General features: G+C 42.6%; 1 protein-coding gene across 1 annotated transcript in view; it reads right to left on the bottom strand.

Moving 5' to 3' along the window:
• Nucleotides 1-1040: 1040 nt before the first annotated feature.
• ISM1 (isthmin 1) overlaps nt 1041-16670 on the bottom strand; it is a 40004-nt gene continuing 24374 nt past the window's right edge. The window contains exons 4-7 of the mRNA XM_074150950.1: nt 9524-9791; nt 6289-6432; nt 3243-3332; nt 1041-1558 (exon numbers count right to left, since the gene is read on the bottom strand). Of these exons, the coding sequence (XP_074007051.1) occupies nt 1041-1558; nt 3243-3332; nt 6289-6432; nt 9524-9791 (1020 nt within the window). The remainder of the gene's footprint in view (nt 1559-3242; nt 3333-6288; nt 6433-9523; nt 9792-16670) is intronic.

Below are 16670 nucleotides of genomic sequence, written 5' to 3'. Positions count from 1 at the left end.
ATGGGGGAAAAGGGGCGGTTGCATGCTTGACCTCAGGGAACTTAGACGTGTATTCCACTTTTCCTGTTCTTTAAAAAAATAAACTTCTTTCTTTTCTTAAAGAAACGAGGAGATCTAAACACTCTTCATATTAAAAATTGGAAAGTATTAAAAAGTGGAAAGTAACTGTGAGGTTTTTTTTTTTTTTTGGCATGTTTTCCTTCTCTGGCCGCCGTCCTTCAAAGACTTACAGCATGCTTTGTTTACAGGTAGCTGCCCTGAAGATCTGCTCCCCAGCATAAGACACAAGCCCCGACAGCTATAACTTCGTGTCTGAGATGTCTCCAGGAGCAGGCTGTTTGTAACTCTGGCAGAACCACTGCATCGGGACTTTTTCTGCTTTGTAGGAAAACCACAGCTACGTTTCCCTGCAAGCCTACGTCAGATGGACTGCAAAGACCTGACCTGGAGGGTAACAGTAAGAATTCCAAGAAAAAAATTGCTAATAACTGTCTATATTCACTTTTGAGTATTACCCTTCCAAAAAAAATTTCTTCCTTTCTTAGATACGACTAGTCATGAAATCAGTTATAGAGAAAACTGATGCTTTAGGTGCATTAATCTTGTAAACCATTCCCATATGGAAGAGTACATTCTTCAATCCTATTGTTTATAACAACTTTTAAATATGTGCCCTCCTCAGCTAGGGCCTTGGAGCCTGATGGTGATGGCAGCTGCTCCCCTCCGCCCCCCTCACACTTACGTTACAGTTGGGGAATAAAATGAAATGCACATTATTAAGTGAATGTTATTGCAGTATAAAATCCTACCAGGACAATGTTTATGTATGTCTGTATGTAAAAATAGGTGTGTGTGAGATAGAGATATGTGTTTATAAATTACACACACTATGAAAAATACTTATGTATTATATTACAACTATATACATTCATTTGAAAGAAACTGATCAACCCCTGTCAAGGAGACAGTGCAGCAGCCGTTATCAGTTCTTTGGCATCCAGGAAACGAATGCTATTTTGTGTCTGAAAAGAAGGAATATGTCAGTATTCCCTCGCTTCTTGAAATTGCTTGTAGTAGTCTTCGTCTGAAGGGTTTTCTGTACACTTCTGCCCATTGTTTGGAGGCCGTGCTTCATTGTATCGGCTCCAGTCACCTTTGCATATAATCCAAGGCAGAATGTCCACTTTGTAATGGAGTTCTGCTGAGAATTCGATGCTGATCAGGTTTGGTGTTCCTGCCCCTTTCCCTCTGGTAATCAGCTGCATATTATCATCATAGCAACAGTGCTGTGCTGCGAGCGTTGTGCTTTCCAAAGAGAGCATGGAGCGGATGCAGTACCGTGCAGTGGGCTTATAGATCTCCAGTTTTTCCTTTGGACCACTTGCATCTTTCCAGCGAAAGTTTTTCCTCTTAATTCGATCATAGATTTCAGCAGTGCTGTATGCAACTTCTCTGGGGTAGGAGCATGGGCAGCTGGGAAGATCATTGACCACTTTGTGCATGTATTTCTTCAGGAACTCGCTTTTGCAGCTCATCCATCTTTCACAGCTATCGGTATCTGTTTAAGGGCAGGAAATGGAAACTTAAGATACATTATGCAGCATCCCAGTTCATATGATCAGTGATAATAAATGAGTAAAGCCTAACTGTTCAGCACCAGTGCTTTGCTTAAGAAAAAAAGGGCAGTCAAAGCTTTCCTCCCTGCAATGTGTTAATGTGCTGCCTTGTCAGATAAAAAAATCACACGTGTGACTGGTGTTAGGGCCTCAGGCAGTGCTAGTCTGAACTATACTGTGGCACCATGCCAGTAGGAATTTTTGACATTTCTTCTACTTGGCAAATGCTAATGAAGCTGCCGGTATCCCCACGAAGCCCAAGAGACACTATCATGGGTTTACAAGCGACAGAACTGCAATAGGGAAATCACAGTGATTTGATGCCAGTCTCCAGTTTAAATCCCTCATCCACACACTCACCTTATAAGAACAGCAGATTCAGATGCTGAAGGATTAAGTTTCTCACAATGCTAGAAATACCAAGATGGCAAGCAAGGCCTGGATTACTTTTTCTGAAGTTCATTATTAAAGCCCTAATTCAGTCTTTCTTTTAACTAACAAATACTTTTTTCTATTTGTTCTCCATCTTCCCAAAGGGGTATTTCAAGCCGCTGTAGTTCAAACAGGGAGACTGACATCTTAGCTGGCAAACGCAGCCAAAAGTGATTCAGATTCTAAAAGGGCATAAGTGACATAATATCAGAGTGTCTGTACATTAGGAGGATTTAATGGCACCAGAGCCATGATTTATAGCTGGGATTAAAGAGATTTATAGACTAGTAGCTTTTTTAATACTGGCACTTATTATTATTTTGCAAGAGTCTTGGGAGAATCCAGTTAAATGTCTCCTACCTAAAACACTATTTAAGGTGTCTGTATCATGCCATGGGCTTCCAAAAAACCCTGCATATCTTGCTCCACACTTACGTAACAGGATTCTGGAGTAAGGCAAAGACTGGGGCCTAAAACTCTTACAGCAAACATTCTTGCAAAATATTTACTTAGTGATCTGTGTCCTGTTTTTCTCTCTCCTTAAGGAGTCCTATCCCAGCTGTCATTAACTACCGTGCTCTTCCACCATAGGAGGGAGATGCTGGATTACATTATTTATCCAGTTAGTCGGGCATCTAGTGTCTAAGAGTGGCCACACTGGTTTCATTGGAGGGTTGAAATCAGAACATTATATATGTTGGGCTGAGTTTTAGATAGATCAGTATCAAGTCATGCCCTATAAAATTGCTTTAGCTACCCTCACTGCAGCGCACACAGTTACAAAAGCTATGCATGCTCATAAAAGTTGTTGTCATTTTTTTTAATGTGACAGCTGTACCTAAAATGCTTTTCCAGTATCTTCCATTTGAGGCTATTTGAGCAAAATGCTAAACAGTGTCTGAATTTTTTCCATCCATTAATGTGGAGTTTTGCAGCTCTTTTCTGAACTAGGACAGAGAATCACCATTTAATAATGAAAGAAGTACAGAAATTTGCTAAGACTTAAGAGGAGAAAGATTCTAAGACAGAAGCAAGCTAAGGTTCAGATTGTAAACTTAAGCAAGATAATAAATGGCCATTATTACTGACATTTTTAATGGTAAACTCAAAATCTTGGTCCCGCAGTGAGAGTCAAAACAGGAGAATCTAAGGAAGTCTCTTATCTGTTACTGAAAGATTGACTGGGCTGCTTACCAACTTCAAACAGTTTGGTGGCATTGAAGTCTTCACTTCCTGCAAGTAAGCTGACTTCTGTGGCAGCTGTTCGGAAGGTATCTTCGATCCCTAAGACAAACGTGTTAGTGGTGGTGGTGTTTTCCTATTAAAACACAATGCAATCAACTGTCTCCCTGCTGTCCCCTCCTGCCCCAGTTCTGCAAGGTGCTTTTGTTTGGCAGGGAAGTAACCTGAAGTTGCTGCTGGAGGGCGCATTCACTTAAAAGCATAATGACCAAGGAATCTGTGGTGTTAGGAAGATGAAGCATTAGCTTAGCCCAAAGGTCAAAAGTTTTCAAGTTTTAGAGTTTAGATTATATTTAAGCAACAAACTGGTCAGTTGTGAACCCAGTGCAGGGACAGCAGCAAGGGAACCAATTTTGTTCCTCTTTTGCCTGGTGCAAGGCTTGTCAGCATCTCCTAGTAATTCAGGTAGGAGCTTTGCACACACTTCACCAACAGCCACCTGGTTGGCTTTCTGTCACCAGCATCTTCTGCAGAGCACGTATCACAAGTGACTGACAAGGTAAAAACAAGCATCCTAATGGAAGCTCTAAAGCCCTTGGTAAAATGTGATGTCCAAAGGAGACAGCCTTTGTGCCACCTTCTAAAGCAGAGCAACATGCCTGAAGACAGGTAAGTTCATATCCGCAAGCGGGAAATCATTTTTCAGGAAGTATGAGAAAGATTCATAGAATAGTTTGGGTTGGAGGGACCTTTAAAGGTCATCTAGTCCAACACCCTCTGCAATGACAAAGATAAGATCATGCTATTACAAGAAGACTGGTGCTTGTTGCTCTCTCCCAGTGCTAGGGAGTTGAAAGGTGCGAGTAGGCGAGAGATAAACAACCTCCCCAGTCAATCCCATCCCCCAAATAAAATATCAGGATCTTCCAACAACCTCCAATTAAGTGTTTGCTATCAGTAGACCGAAACAAGGATTGCCAGAAAAATGTATCATTGATCCTGCCAAAGGAAACATCCTTTCATTGCTGCTTTAGCCTGGCCTACCTACCAGCCTAGTGTTTCCCTAATATTTCTGTGCCATGTAGCCTTAAACCAAATGTCTCTTCAAAGAAGCATTTGAACAGGTTTGGGGTTTTTTTTCCCCCCTCCATTGAATTAAAGACCTCCAAAGAGAGCAGAAAACTCTTTAATATGTGATAACTATATGGTTAATAATGAAGTCTGTTCACCATCCATCTTTCTGCCAATGAACTTTCTCCTGATCCCCTGAACTGGGGCATAATAGTGGCTTGCAAAGCTTCAAAACAGCCTCAGGCTGCTTTTCAATAAAATTATCATAGGGTTTTGCCTTAACTCCAGCAGTAGATGGAGAATAATAGATAGCCAAGAACCCATTACAAGGCAGTAATTCACTGCTGGAATTATAAACAGCAGAAACTGAGCTTTGCCCTTGTGATTTTAAAAATGTCAGCACAGCCTCAAAGAGTGAATATATTTTGCTTGCTGATCGTTGGGGGTCTGTTATATGACATAATATATTCTTTCAAGTTTGCCACTGTTTGATGCTAGCTGGTAATAAATACTGGAGAATATAACTGGGGGCTGCATGCTTTCTTCTGGAATTAACCCCTTATTATTGAGGTTTTAGGATGTATGAGAGCATCCAGAAACACTTATCTTCTGAACTGCTGAGCAGCCATTAACCTTGCAATGGATGCACACATCTATCTGTGAGTGAGAAACTTCTCTCCAGCTCTCTCACTGAGGCTCCCAAGTCTTCTCTCCAGCACTGCTGACATTTCACTTCCCATCAAAAAAACCTGACCTCCAGTTTAAGAATTTCTGCCTTTCTGAGTCATTAAGTAAACTCAGTGAAATGCATACCATCATGGCATGTGTTTTTACTTCTCTCCGATCTTGGAAAGTAATGAAATTGCACATACCCCTTGCATTGTGGCAACTACTGCATCGCTGCATTACAAAGTTACCTAAATCCAAAACCACAGCAGCATTTAAAGAACATCATGGGAAAGTTTTCCGTAGCAGCTTTACATTTTTAATGATGTAGGTTTGAGTGCTCAGCCCTGGTTTCACCAAAGAGAAAACTGCATGATGGTAAGGACATCTCTGTTACTGGCATTTAATGGCTGTAAATGGGTAGAGCTACAGTAAAGGTCCTTGGCCGTATCTTCTGAATACATTCAAGCCAAAACTTTCCATTCCTCCATCCCATTGTGCACAGCTGCCGCAGGACCAAACTTACAGTTCTATAATTCTCCCAACTATCAAGCAACATGTGATGAAACAGAGATGACATTTCCACCTTAACAATAACTTTCTAGGACAGGAAATTTTGTAGCTTAATGCCCAATGAACCCAAAATCTCTGGAGTGAAAGGCAAAGCATGTATTTAAAGTATTTTTTTCATATTAATACAGTTGTACAGTTGTTTACATATTAATACAGTTTCTCTAAGCAATCCTGCTTCAGCAGGGGAGTTGGACTAGATGATCTATATGGTCCCTTCCAACTCTAAAAAAATTCAGTGAAATTCAGTGAAATTCAGTAGTCTTAAAGCAACTCTGTATACGTTAGGCACAAAACTTAAAAGCTGTGTGACTGGGGGGGAGCTATTTGTTCACAACGCAGGCATGCCCATTCACTGCACAGCAAAATACGAGCTCGCTGAGGTAACGGTCAGCACAGCTGTTTTGAAATTCTAAAATTAATACAGATTTGTTTCAAGAGAGTAGATTACACCCTTTGGAATACAAAATGTACTGTGCACAAAAATGACTGCCGTAACCTAAAAAAAGCCTGTATTTGCCTTTTAAGTCCCAGGGGATAGTAGACTGCATCTAGCAGCGTATTATTACTAGCAAAGAACCTGCCATTTCATAAACGGCCCTGAGAACCATCGTGTCTCTTCCCACCGACGCTCTGACCTTGCCAGGGAACAAAGGGGCGCTGGGCTTTGTGCACAGGAGGGCTCTCCTCCCAGCCCTGACCACCTCTCCCCGCTCGCCTCCCACGGCAGCTCACGTGAACGTGCTCACACCTGGGCAGTTGGGCCTGTCGCAGGTCCGTGACTCCGTGGCAGTGCAGGCGTACCCACAGGACCTCGTCCGCTTCTGGTTGCCACTCCCGCAGGTGACGCTACAAAGGGACCAGGGGCTCCAGTCTCCCTCACCATCAATATAATCTGTGTAAGAACAAAGATGAGGAAGGAAATGAAGAAACAAAACTCCTACTACCCAAAACTACTGTGTAGTGTTTTTTATTAAGAAGGCAAAACAAGAATGGAATCCAGATGTGTCTACCTGAAGCTCGGGCTAAATGCCAGGCGTAAGCCTGCTGTTTAAATGGTTTTCACACTTGATGCTCCTCAGGGAAATGCACGCAACATTATTTGAAAAAATATTTCCTTTCTCTTTTGACCTTTTGGCAGCTGAGAATCCTCAGCTGCAAAGCTGGGTCATGAACTAACAGTACACATCTATTCACATCATTTCCCTGTATATAGGAGTATGTTTTCTGACCACAGACTAATCAGGCACAGGATAAATGAAGTTTGCTTTTTCTTCTTTTCAAAACACACAGCAATAGCACAACAATACTCAGTTAATTAATTTGTAGGACACAAATGTTGGACTGTGGGAGGCTATGGGTCATGTGTGAAAATTGCAATTTTGTTTTTCAGTCCTTTGAACAGGAAATAGACACAGGAATACTGCCACGAATACAGGGAACTGCATCTGCATCTTACACCCAGAACAACAAGCAATTTGTAGTGTTTCGTGTGAATTATTAAATAACATCAAATCTGACTGTTTACTAGCAGGAACCTTCTGAAAACAAATCATGACTTTATTCTCTTCTGGTAGCCAGCCAAGGGCAAATGATACTAAGTCTGTACCACCACGGCTCGGTGCCACTGTAAGTATCTAAACCCTTAGAATCAGTCTCCTTTGTTTGCTAACTGTTGCACATCCCACCTTGTGAAGGCCACCAAATGGAGTCCATGAACCAGTCCCCGTTCTCTTGCCTTCCCACTGGCCTCCCCAGCTGACTGCTGTCTCTCGCTAGGGAACATCTGGCTTAATGGATTTCGCTGCAATCTACAGGAGATGTTGTTTAACTGACCCTGCGATGACAACTTGCAGCCTTCACTCATTTTGGTTAAACCAGCACTGGTAGCAAAGCAAAATCGAGTGTAGTGACTCTGAGCCAGCCCTGCTCTATAGCTATAGGCTGAACGTGTATGTACAGGCGAGACACGGGGCCAGATCCCTGCCTGCACTGGCCTCTGTGCTACACGCGATTCCCGCTCCCCCCCCACTGCCATGCTGTCTGTGGGCTTCCTGAGCTGGTTAGTAGAACACGTAACTTGATTTGTACCATATGTAATGACTGACGACAACTCTGTGGGGTGCTATTAAACATTTATTGCCAGGAGTATGGGAAAGTTATATATCTCACTCATAGCAAGCTGCCTAGATGCGAGTTCCTCGTGGCAGGGACCTTATGTGCTTTCCCTCCTTTTCTTACGCTGCTGCTGATCGGGAAGCCAACCACGCTTCAATTGGGTGTCCATGGTGTGTGTGATGAGGGTGGGAACATGTGTACAAAGACCCGCGATTCTGGGGCTTGCCAACAGGCGGGCACTACAGCAGTCTGAAGAGGTGTCTTAAGAAAATGTGATCTGCCCTCTCTCCCTGGCCTTGCTCCCCTTCCCAGCTCTTTTCCAACTCTGGATATTTTTCTCTACGTGGCTGGTGAGGAAGAGGGAGGGTGAGCAGGTGCAATGCTTGTCAAAGAGCCCAGCCTGGGAGGCCCAGGAAGGGCAGGCAGAGCCTAGTGGTGCTTTTTGGCAGGGGCAGGATAAGGGAGATAGAGCTGTGAAACGTGTGAACAGGGCAATGGCTGGAACCAGCATAAAAGCCCCATATGGACAGAGTCTGTTGCTGCGTCCTCCTGGCCAAGGCCGATGGCCAATGGCACATGACATTTTAGGTTAGTCAGAAGGCCAGGAGTCTCTTCCAGTTAGTACGGTGCTCTGGTGTACAGCAGAGAGCTCTAGGATAATTTTTAGGCAAAGTATAGTATAAACTAGTATAAACCTAGTGTTTATACTGCACTATGAAACACACAGTATCTGCTATTAAATATACCACGTTAGATTTTCAGCTGGAGCTTAACCTGTTCTTCCTATTTTTATATTTGTAATTCTTACTATTTTTTTCCTACCACAATTATTTGTGAAAGCAATTTTATTTTACCTAAATGAACAACTACCTAATATATGAATTCTTGGCAATAGAGTGTGCCCACAAATAAATACCGGTGCAAAAAGAAGGGATACACTTTAATCTTCTGGCCACAAAATTTAGTGTATATATGTATGTGTTCAACTACACCATTCCACAAAAAAGTCTCTCTCAATTGTTAAGGCTCTAGGACTTAAAGTCCTAGAAAACAAGGGAAGAATGAGACGGAATCAGGGCATGACAGCCACTCTGCAGAATCTAGGGAACACAACAGAAGTGCCAGGGTAAAGGTGCTGCGGCTTTGAAACCCTACTCTAACTAAAAATCTTCTGTATATACATACAACTTAAAACAGGAGAGGCTCTGAGCTACCTGTGAGCACGTATTTGTTCACCTCCCTCGAGTCATTCCCGTGTGAATAGTTACAGCCCGTTGGGGCAGTGAGTAACTGTAGCTCCTCTCTGGTTCTAGTTTCTGCAACCATTTCATACAAGCTGAAAACAATTGTTTTCGCCATGACACATCTGGAAGAGAATTACACACGCAAATACACAATGTTCCTGCTGCATATGCCACTCCCCACACACGCACCAACATAATTCATCTTATTTGTGTATCCACCAAATACTACCATATTTTAGATCTTGTTTATTTATCCAATGATTATATTTTAGTTCCCAAACCACCGCACAGTTCTAAATTTGTACTTATCCTTAGTCTAAAAATAAATGTGAAACCTTGTTTCCTTTGCTTTTAAAAAAGTACACTTACGATTAAAAAAAGGTCCTCTTATGGGATAACTGGTATGATTTTCAAGATTATAGAGTTACTAGTGGAATGCAGCTACCACAGTACAGCTTGTGCATCTGCACAGATTTGTATTTAAAAGCTGATGAACAAAAGCCACATGTTGAAAAATTCTGTTTTGCTTGGCCTACTTTCAGCGATGCCTCACCATTCTCATTTCCCCCAAACTCGTTTTTACAATCCCAAGATGCCCATAAGAGGCCTGGAACGCAAACTTACCATACTCTGGCTGCTCCTTGGACTCAAATGTCCGGTGACTGGGTACATGACTATCCCACCCACCGAGAGGGTTGAGGAAGTTGCTGTCCTCAGTAGTGCTGTCATACTTGTAGTCCTGGTCACCGCTGCTCATGCGAGTCAAGGTGGAGGACCTCTGCCACCAGTTTCTCCAGTCAGGTGATGGAACTGGCCAGCTTGGCTTGCTGCTCTCTTTCTGCAGGTCCTTGTCTGTCTCGGTGTCGGGGCCATCCACCACTTCAATGGTAACCTATGGGATTCGAGACAGAGCAGGCTGTCTGTCAGCATCTCCTCCTCGTCAGTGGGAAACTTTCTATACAGCAAACGACTGGTGTTGCCTTGCAAAGGGGCTGTGTAAGACTGTAGGGTTCGCATGTTGTAAACCACATGTGGATTACTGAGCCCAGAGATATGCAGCGGCTGAGTGATTCCTTCTGCTACCTCTGCTGAATCAGACCTTGGAACAAAGGCTAGGAAAAATCCCCCACAAAATAATAACCCATGCTGTGCCTAAAACCTTTGCAGCAGAATTTTCTGCCTTATGGGGAAAAGATGTTTAAACCCAAACATACGTGACCAGGAAAAAGAAAACCATATCTGTTCTGCTAATTAGGCTGAGGCTGAATTTGAGGCAAGCATGAAGGACACCAGCGTGCCGAGCTTGTTCTGAGGACTTGGATTGACTCAAAACTAAGGAAGTCCACCAGTGCGAAGGTGGAAGACGCAGCACCCAAGGTCTCCACTGGCTTTGCATCCGCCTTGCCCTCTAGCGGCAGCTCAGCCCATCCCCTCGTACGGCCTCCTGGCAGACCAGCATTCCCATCACACCGCGGCGTGGGCTGTCACCCCAACGTGAAACCGCGCTCTGCAGTGATTAGAGCCAGCAGCTCTTTCAGCCATCACCAAGTCACTTGCTGCTAAGCCCTCCATAGTAGGTCCTCCTTCTGGGCTGGAGAGTATAATATACAACCTGTCAATGGTTTCTACAGATCCCAGAGCCAAGATTCAAAGTTTGCTACCCAGTTCCCTCACAGACACCATGAATGTAAATATAATTCTGCATAGGGACAACCCTTGATTACTCCTTTTCTGTGCTCAACAATGTGTAATTATCAAACTATTTGATAAATACTGTGCATGCATACAGGTGGCTATTTAGGTAGAAATAGGAACTAGCCATCAGAAACCTTGGATCAACGAGTCATGCAAGCATAGTGTGGCCACAGATAAAGCATAAAATGTTCTGATGCTTCATGCTGGTGTGGTTCAGTGATTACACTGGATTTGCTGAACAACCATGATACAGAAGTGACTATCAGATAGACCTGTAAAGTGTAACAGGTATGGAGGTATTCTTCAGGTTTTAGAGATTTACAAAGCAGTCTTTCAAGACAGTACTCCATGAAAATTGGGTTGTGTAAAACCAGGAAAAACAGAATAATGTACTGTTATGCTAAAAGTCATTTCCATGGCTCTACGGATTTGCATTTTGGATAAAAGGTTTCATTTTATACGATTGCTATTAGTAAAATCGCAAGACACACAGAAGAAGAAGAAAGGAGTGTCTGTGTTTCTTCAGCTACCTGTGATCCACAGAGCAGCGCGATACAGGAAGCAAACAGAACTGCTGTCAGAGCTTCGTAGCTGCAGACCCAGCCGCACAGACAAGACAGTGCCCACACAGCCTTTTCTGGAGAAAGGAGATTTTGCATCTGTTTCATGCTTTGCATTTGACCATAGACCAAGCCACTGAAATGAAACAACTTTGAGGCTACTAAGAAGCTCCACTGGGAGAAAGAGCAAGAGTGAGGGAAAGTGCAGTTGTCAGCCTAATGGCATCTTTACACAAGAGAGATTTTACTCCCAGACTAAATATGGTGCTGGAATGATTACTTCATTAAACCTCAGTTTCTACAGACCAAGAATTAAAATGGATTTCATAAGTTCTAAATCATCGGGGTTAGATTCAAAAGTTTTGTATCTATCCAAGCAAAACAGAGTTTTCACAATAAGTGAAAGGAAATAGTGTTACTGAGCAGCCAGTCGCAGGGCTTGAGTACTGCCCACGTGAAAAATAGTATGACTCTAGTACTTTAGTAGCAAGTATTTTTAAGACCACATTAACTTTGTAAGCAATGACTCAGCAAAGCTGGGGCGGGGGAGAAATGTCTCATAAAAAAAGACAGGGAGCGCTTGATAATCATTCCATTTGCTTTGGTAATCTGTAGTAATATGGTAGTGAGTCAGAATGAACTCGCATTATTTCAGCCAGGTACAGTCCGAAGAACCACAGGGATTTGCTTTAAAATACTTATTCAGGATGCCAAGTCAGTTTAAGCAAAAGAGGGCTTGTAGGGGCAGAGAAACTTCTTTTGCACTAAGTGCTACACTGGGGAGGAAAGGCAGGTGTAACGTACAACCTTCCAGGCTCATGAGAGCCAAGGGTCTCCAACAGCACTGCCACTAACTTACTTTCAAGATGTGTCTGTGCAATCAGATATCCCACTTCAGTCTGTGTTTACTACCACGGAGGCTTATTACAAAGGCCTTTAAAATGAGTTTTCCAACACACGTGAACTGACCCTGCAACCAAAATGTCTTACATCTGGCTTAGGACTAGCTAACATGGAGCAAACTGGGAAGGCACAACCCATCGGGGTGACGCAGTGCCCAGAGTAGGCACGCTTGTCAGCCACAGGTGAAATCCCACAGTGCTTCCTTCAGCGATATCTGGGCAGGGGGGACGAGTTCTTCCAGTCTGTCTCTCGCCTTCCCAGCATGACTGTAATGCGCTTTGCAGTACTATGGTGCCTTCTCACCCATGAACCAGATGGGTTGAGGCCTGAGACCTTATTCCGATTAATAATCCCTTTGTCTTAAAGAGAAGTCTGGGGAGAGGAGGCGTCAACAGAGATCCACCCCAGCGTAAGCAGGATTTTTTAAATAGCCTGTTTAAAAGATGAATATAACAAAAGCAAAATCCCATGTGGTAGTCTGACATGCACCTATATTCCTCTCCCTTCTGTTTTAAGCTTTGATTACCAAGTTGTTCATTTAACATGTGGCATAAAAAACCATAGAGTGAAATAAATTCTATAAAGAATCCTGGGATTGTCTGACCTGCCACTTCAGTTGAGTCTGGTTCTGTTTTCAGAGACTCAGCTATGCTCTGCCCAGCCCCATTTAACTCTAATGCACTTTCCAGAGGCAGGGAGAAAATCAGTGAGTAATCCTAGTAATCCCTCCATGGTATGACCCAAAAGTTAGGGCAGAGGTGTGAGAAAAGGCTGCTGCTTTGGGTGAGCAATTGCTCCCCTATCCCAGTCTACAATTTTGAAAAATCAGCATTCACTGAGTTCTTCCCAGTACTTACAGATAGCCTTAGCATTAGATCATGACTGTACAGATAAAAATACAGATATAAATACATATACAAGAGTCTTGTTTGATCAGTTTCTATACTGGTTGTTTATAACAAGGAAAAATGAAATGAGATCTAGAATGAGAGTCATTTAAAAATTGGCATTTAATGCAGCTGTGGAAAAGCTTTCATGCTATATAACTACTCCAACAAAACATGTTCTCTCAAAAATTAAACAGTCTTGGAGACTGTTTTAAAGACTTTGTTTTCTCTGATTTCTTCTTCCAGTGATTATCAAAACTGTAAAGATTATCTGTTTTTTTTTTTTCCTCAAGTTTCCCAAAATGTCTGTGGTAACATGGTTCTTGTACAAATCCACAATCATCTCCAGAAGTATTCAAACCTAAAATGAAGCTACTTCTTGTATGGTTGGGTGAGCTGTAAATAAGGATGTTCCTCTAAAAATTGTTAAAAACAACTGGCATAGGTACATTAAAACAACAGAGTTGCGGTCAATTTCTAATCAAAGAAATGTATCAAGCACAGATGTCTCGAGACACCAACATCCAATTTTCTCCTGGCCAAAAATATACAGAAGATAAATATTTTCCCCGCCTCTTGGAGCGCACAAAAAGTTCTGTGTACTTCGTCCTGTTTACTGAGACAGTGTTTCTGAATTCACTTTAATGGTGTAAACATTGCCCTAAGCAACTGGAAGATTATGTTTCAGGAAAGACCTACATTTGCAATATTGTGCAAGCTGTGCATTCTATGACATTTCTATCCTCTGTTTCCTTCATGCAACTGATGCAAATTTTCAATGCAGAACTTGCCATTCTGTAAAGGTGCTTATGTGCAAGTCATCAAAGAGGTAACTCTAATAGCAGAACAGAAATGAGTTCATAAGATATTGAAATGTTAAATTTAGGTTTGCACGACATAACTTCTGTTAAAATGGTATCAGTAGTGACACCAATTTACTTTTGGTCATGTCATGACAGCTCACTTGGAACAGTTTTCTGGACTTTTTGAAAGGCAAATGAAGGACCCTCAAAATTTGCTGGGAGCAAAGAAGACAATGTGCCTCAAAGCCTGAAATTAGTATTTATATGTTGCCAGTCCTAGCTGCACTCTCCAATGTGCCCAGCTGAACCTCAGAATTAAAAATCTGGTCCAAAACCCAGCTCTGAATTTTGCACTCTGCAAGGAGCTCGTTACATCATGACATTAAGAAGTCTGTGCAGAGGTAAAACAGCCCTGGTACTGAAAAGGATTTAACCATGGCCCTCTGGCACCTTGCTCTGCCTAGACCAGTCTCTCCAGCTTGCTAAGAGGACCAGCTAGTTCCTGGCATGGCTGCCCCGTGTTTGCGGTGCTGCGGGTAGCTCAGCGGAGCAGCAATACTGACCGGGGAAACGGTCTTGGGAGCAGGGAGTTCTCCATGGTACAGACCCAGCCCAAGGACCAAGAAAGTAAGAGTGGGCTCTCTGCTTTCCTGGGAGTTAATTTAATGATAGGGACAATTGCTCTGCTACTACCTTAAACTATTAAAGCCTTAAAGGCATTACAATAAATAAGCACTCCTGGAGCCCTCCGATTCTTACCGTGCTAGACTAGGGATGAGATGTAATGGTCAGAGCTCAGTATTGCAGATACTGCTGAGGCTTTTGTGACGATAGCAAGAAGGTGTCACTTTCCAATGCAGTGAAACCACCAGCTTCAAATGACAAATATAAATGCTACCAAAAAACTACATCTGTGTTAAAAGTGGCACAATATAGGTGGAGGTGAGGGAAATGGCCATGGATGAACCCAGAGAAAAGTTGGTTTGAAGTCTGCAGTTCTTTTTTGAAAGCAGATCATAGAGGCTTTTTCCTCTGTAGCTGTATATATTCCTAGAATGGGTGGTTCTGTGTAGATGTTTTTTTAAGAGAAGGTAGAAACTGAATACATACCAAATAGCATAAATAAAGCTAACACAGCAGCGCTGGAGCGGCATGACTGGTGGATATGGCGCACAGGCCTCATGCGAAATGATAAAGATTACACATCACCAAGTAGGCAGCATTAATTTCTGGCTTAAAATCACTCCTATCAATTATTACCAAGCCCTTGATTCCCAGTGGGGATACTAATCAAAACAGATTTATTCACATACCGTTTTGCTTCAGTTTTCCAGGGCACATCAATATGGTTTTGAGGACAGGAATCCTACTTAACAATGCGCAGTTTCTACATGGAACCCATCTCCTCATCCAAAACATTTAACACATCCATCACAACTGGAACTCACCCAGCTGTGTTTCAGGTATACTGGCTGTGAAATTTGATCAAGATTTAAGTTCTCTGAAGAGCATCACTATCAATAAAATGCCCTTGCCCGACAAAGAGTAAGGAGTTTTCCCTTTTCTGCTCATTTGTCACGGTATCCAGCAATGCTAGGAAAGCAGCAGAGCAGTGGGACAACAGAGAGCAGCGCAATACCTGTCCCACTACACAATCCTGGGAAACCAGGAGTAAAAAGAACAGGAGAGGGACAAGAGCAAGAGTTCAACTGCAAGTTGGAGCATCTGAACCTAAACAGGATCGGCTGCAGAGAAGAGCTGAGAGGTTGTAGAAGGCTGCTTGGAACAGACACGGAAAACCCATCTGAAATGGAAAATAAGCAGGTTCCTATACACCACCCATGTGACTTCATTCTGTTTTTCAGGAGTAAGAACAATTCTGTCTTACTCTGAATAACCGTGCCCAATAACAAGGTCTGCATAGGCGTCCCTTGTCTAGTCAAACATGCACAAACCTACACGAAAGGGATTTTCATCCGGAGAAAGTGTGGGATCAGTTTTTGTATCACCACCTCTTCCAGAAGTCTTCCAGGCATTGACAGAATAGTTAAAATGACTCAAAAAAATGGAACTCGACCCCTCCCAAACCAAACAGACAGCCTTTGCTCAACAGCAGCTACTGCAGTTACTCTCTTCCAGCGGTGTGGAAGCAGTGCTCCAGCACAAAATGCCACTTGAAATGACATGACATTTCACAATGCTGGACCAGCACAGCAAGACCAGCAAGTGTCATCCTGGTAAAGTGTCAAATAGTGTTTGGGTTACTGAAGCTCTGACTGTTGTTTCTGAGTCTTTTATAACAGACAGTCCGCTACACTTAAATTTGATTATCACTTGATAAATACAGTAGTAGCCTAGGGACATGTTAATTTTCTGAATTCTTGTGATGGTGTTCTGATACCCACCACTTCTCCCTGAAAGACCACACAACCAGCGCATGATACAGCAATTGCCTTCTCACAGGAAACCAGAGAAGGAATGGCCATAAAGAAATCTCACTGGAGTATCTTTTCAACTTGCTTTTTCAGGCTGAGTTTTATGTCTGTTTATTAGGTTTTTAAAATTTGCAGGTATAATTACTCTTAAAAATGTTATTTTTGTTCTATGTAGAGTTGTACTAGTAGAAGGGAAAAGAAGCTGTGGGTTTTTGATGGCCATTGTGCTAGATTAACACACACAGGCTTTTTTCTCCTTTCCAACCTCACTGTCCTAGGAGGAATTTAAATTAACAGCCCTGGGATTGTAACGTACAGAGCCCGAAGCCATTGTGCAAAAAGAAAAACGAGTATCAATTCTGCTTTCACCTGCCAAACAGCCAACGAGAAATTTGCAAGTCAACTAGTGTCGTTATCTCCATTCAGGTGAGTACAGTATTGTTTAATGAACAAGAATTCACTACAATCCTGTTTTTCCCAAAAGAGTA

The sequence above is a fragment of the Numenius arquata genome, chromosome 7 (genome assembly GCF_964106895.1).
Source record: "Numenius arquata chromosome 7, bNumArq3.hap1.1, whole genome shotgun sequence".
Lineage (NCBI taxonomy): Eukaryota > Metazoa > Chordata > Aves > Charadriiformes > Scolopacidae > Numenius > Numenius arquata.
This window is presented reverse-complemented; position numbering and strand designations above follow the sequence as displayed.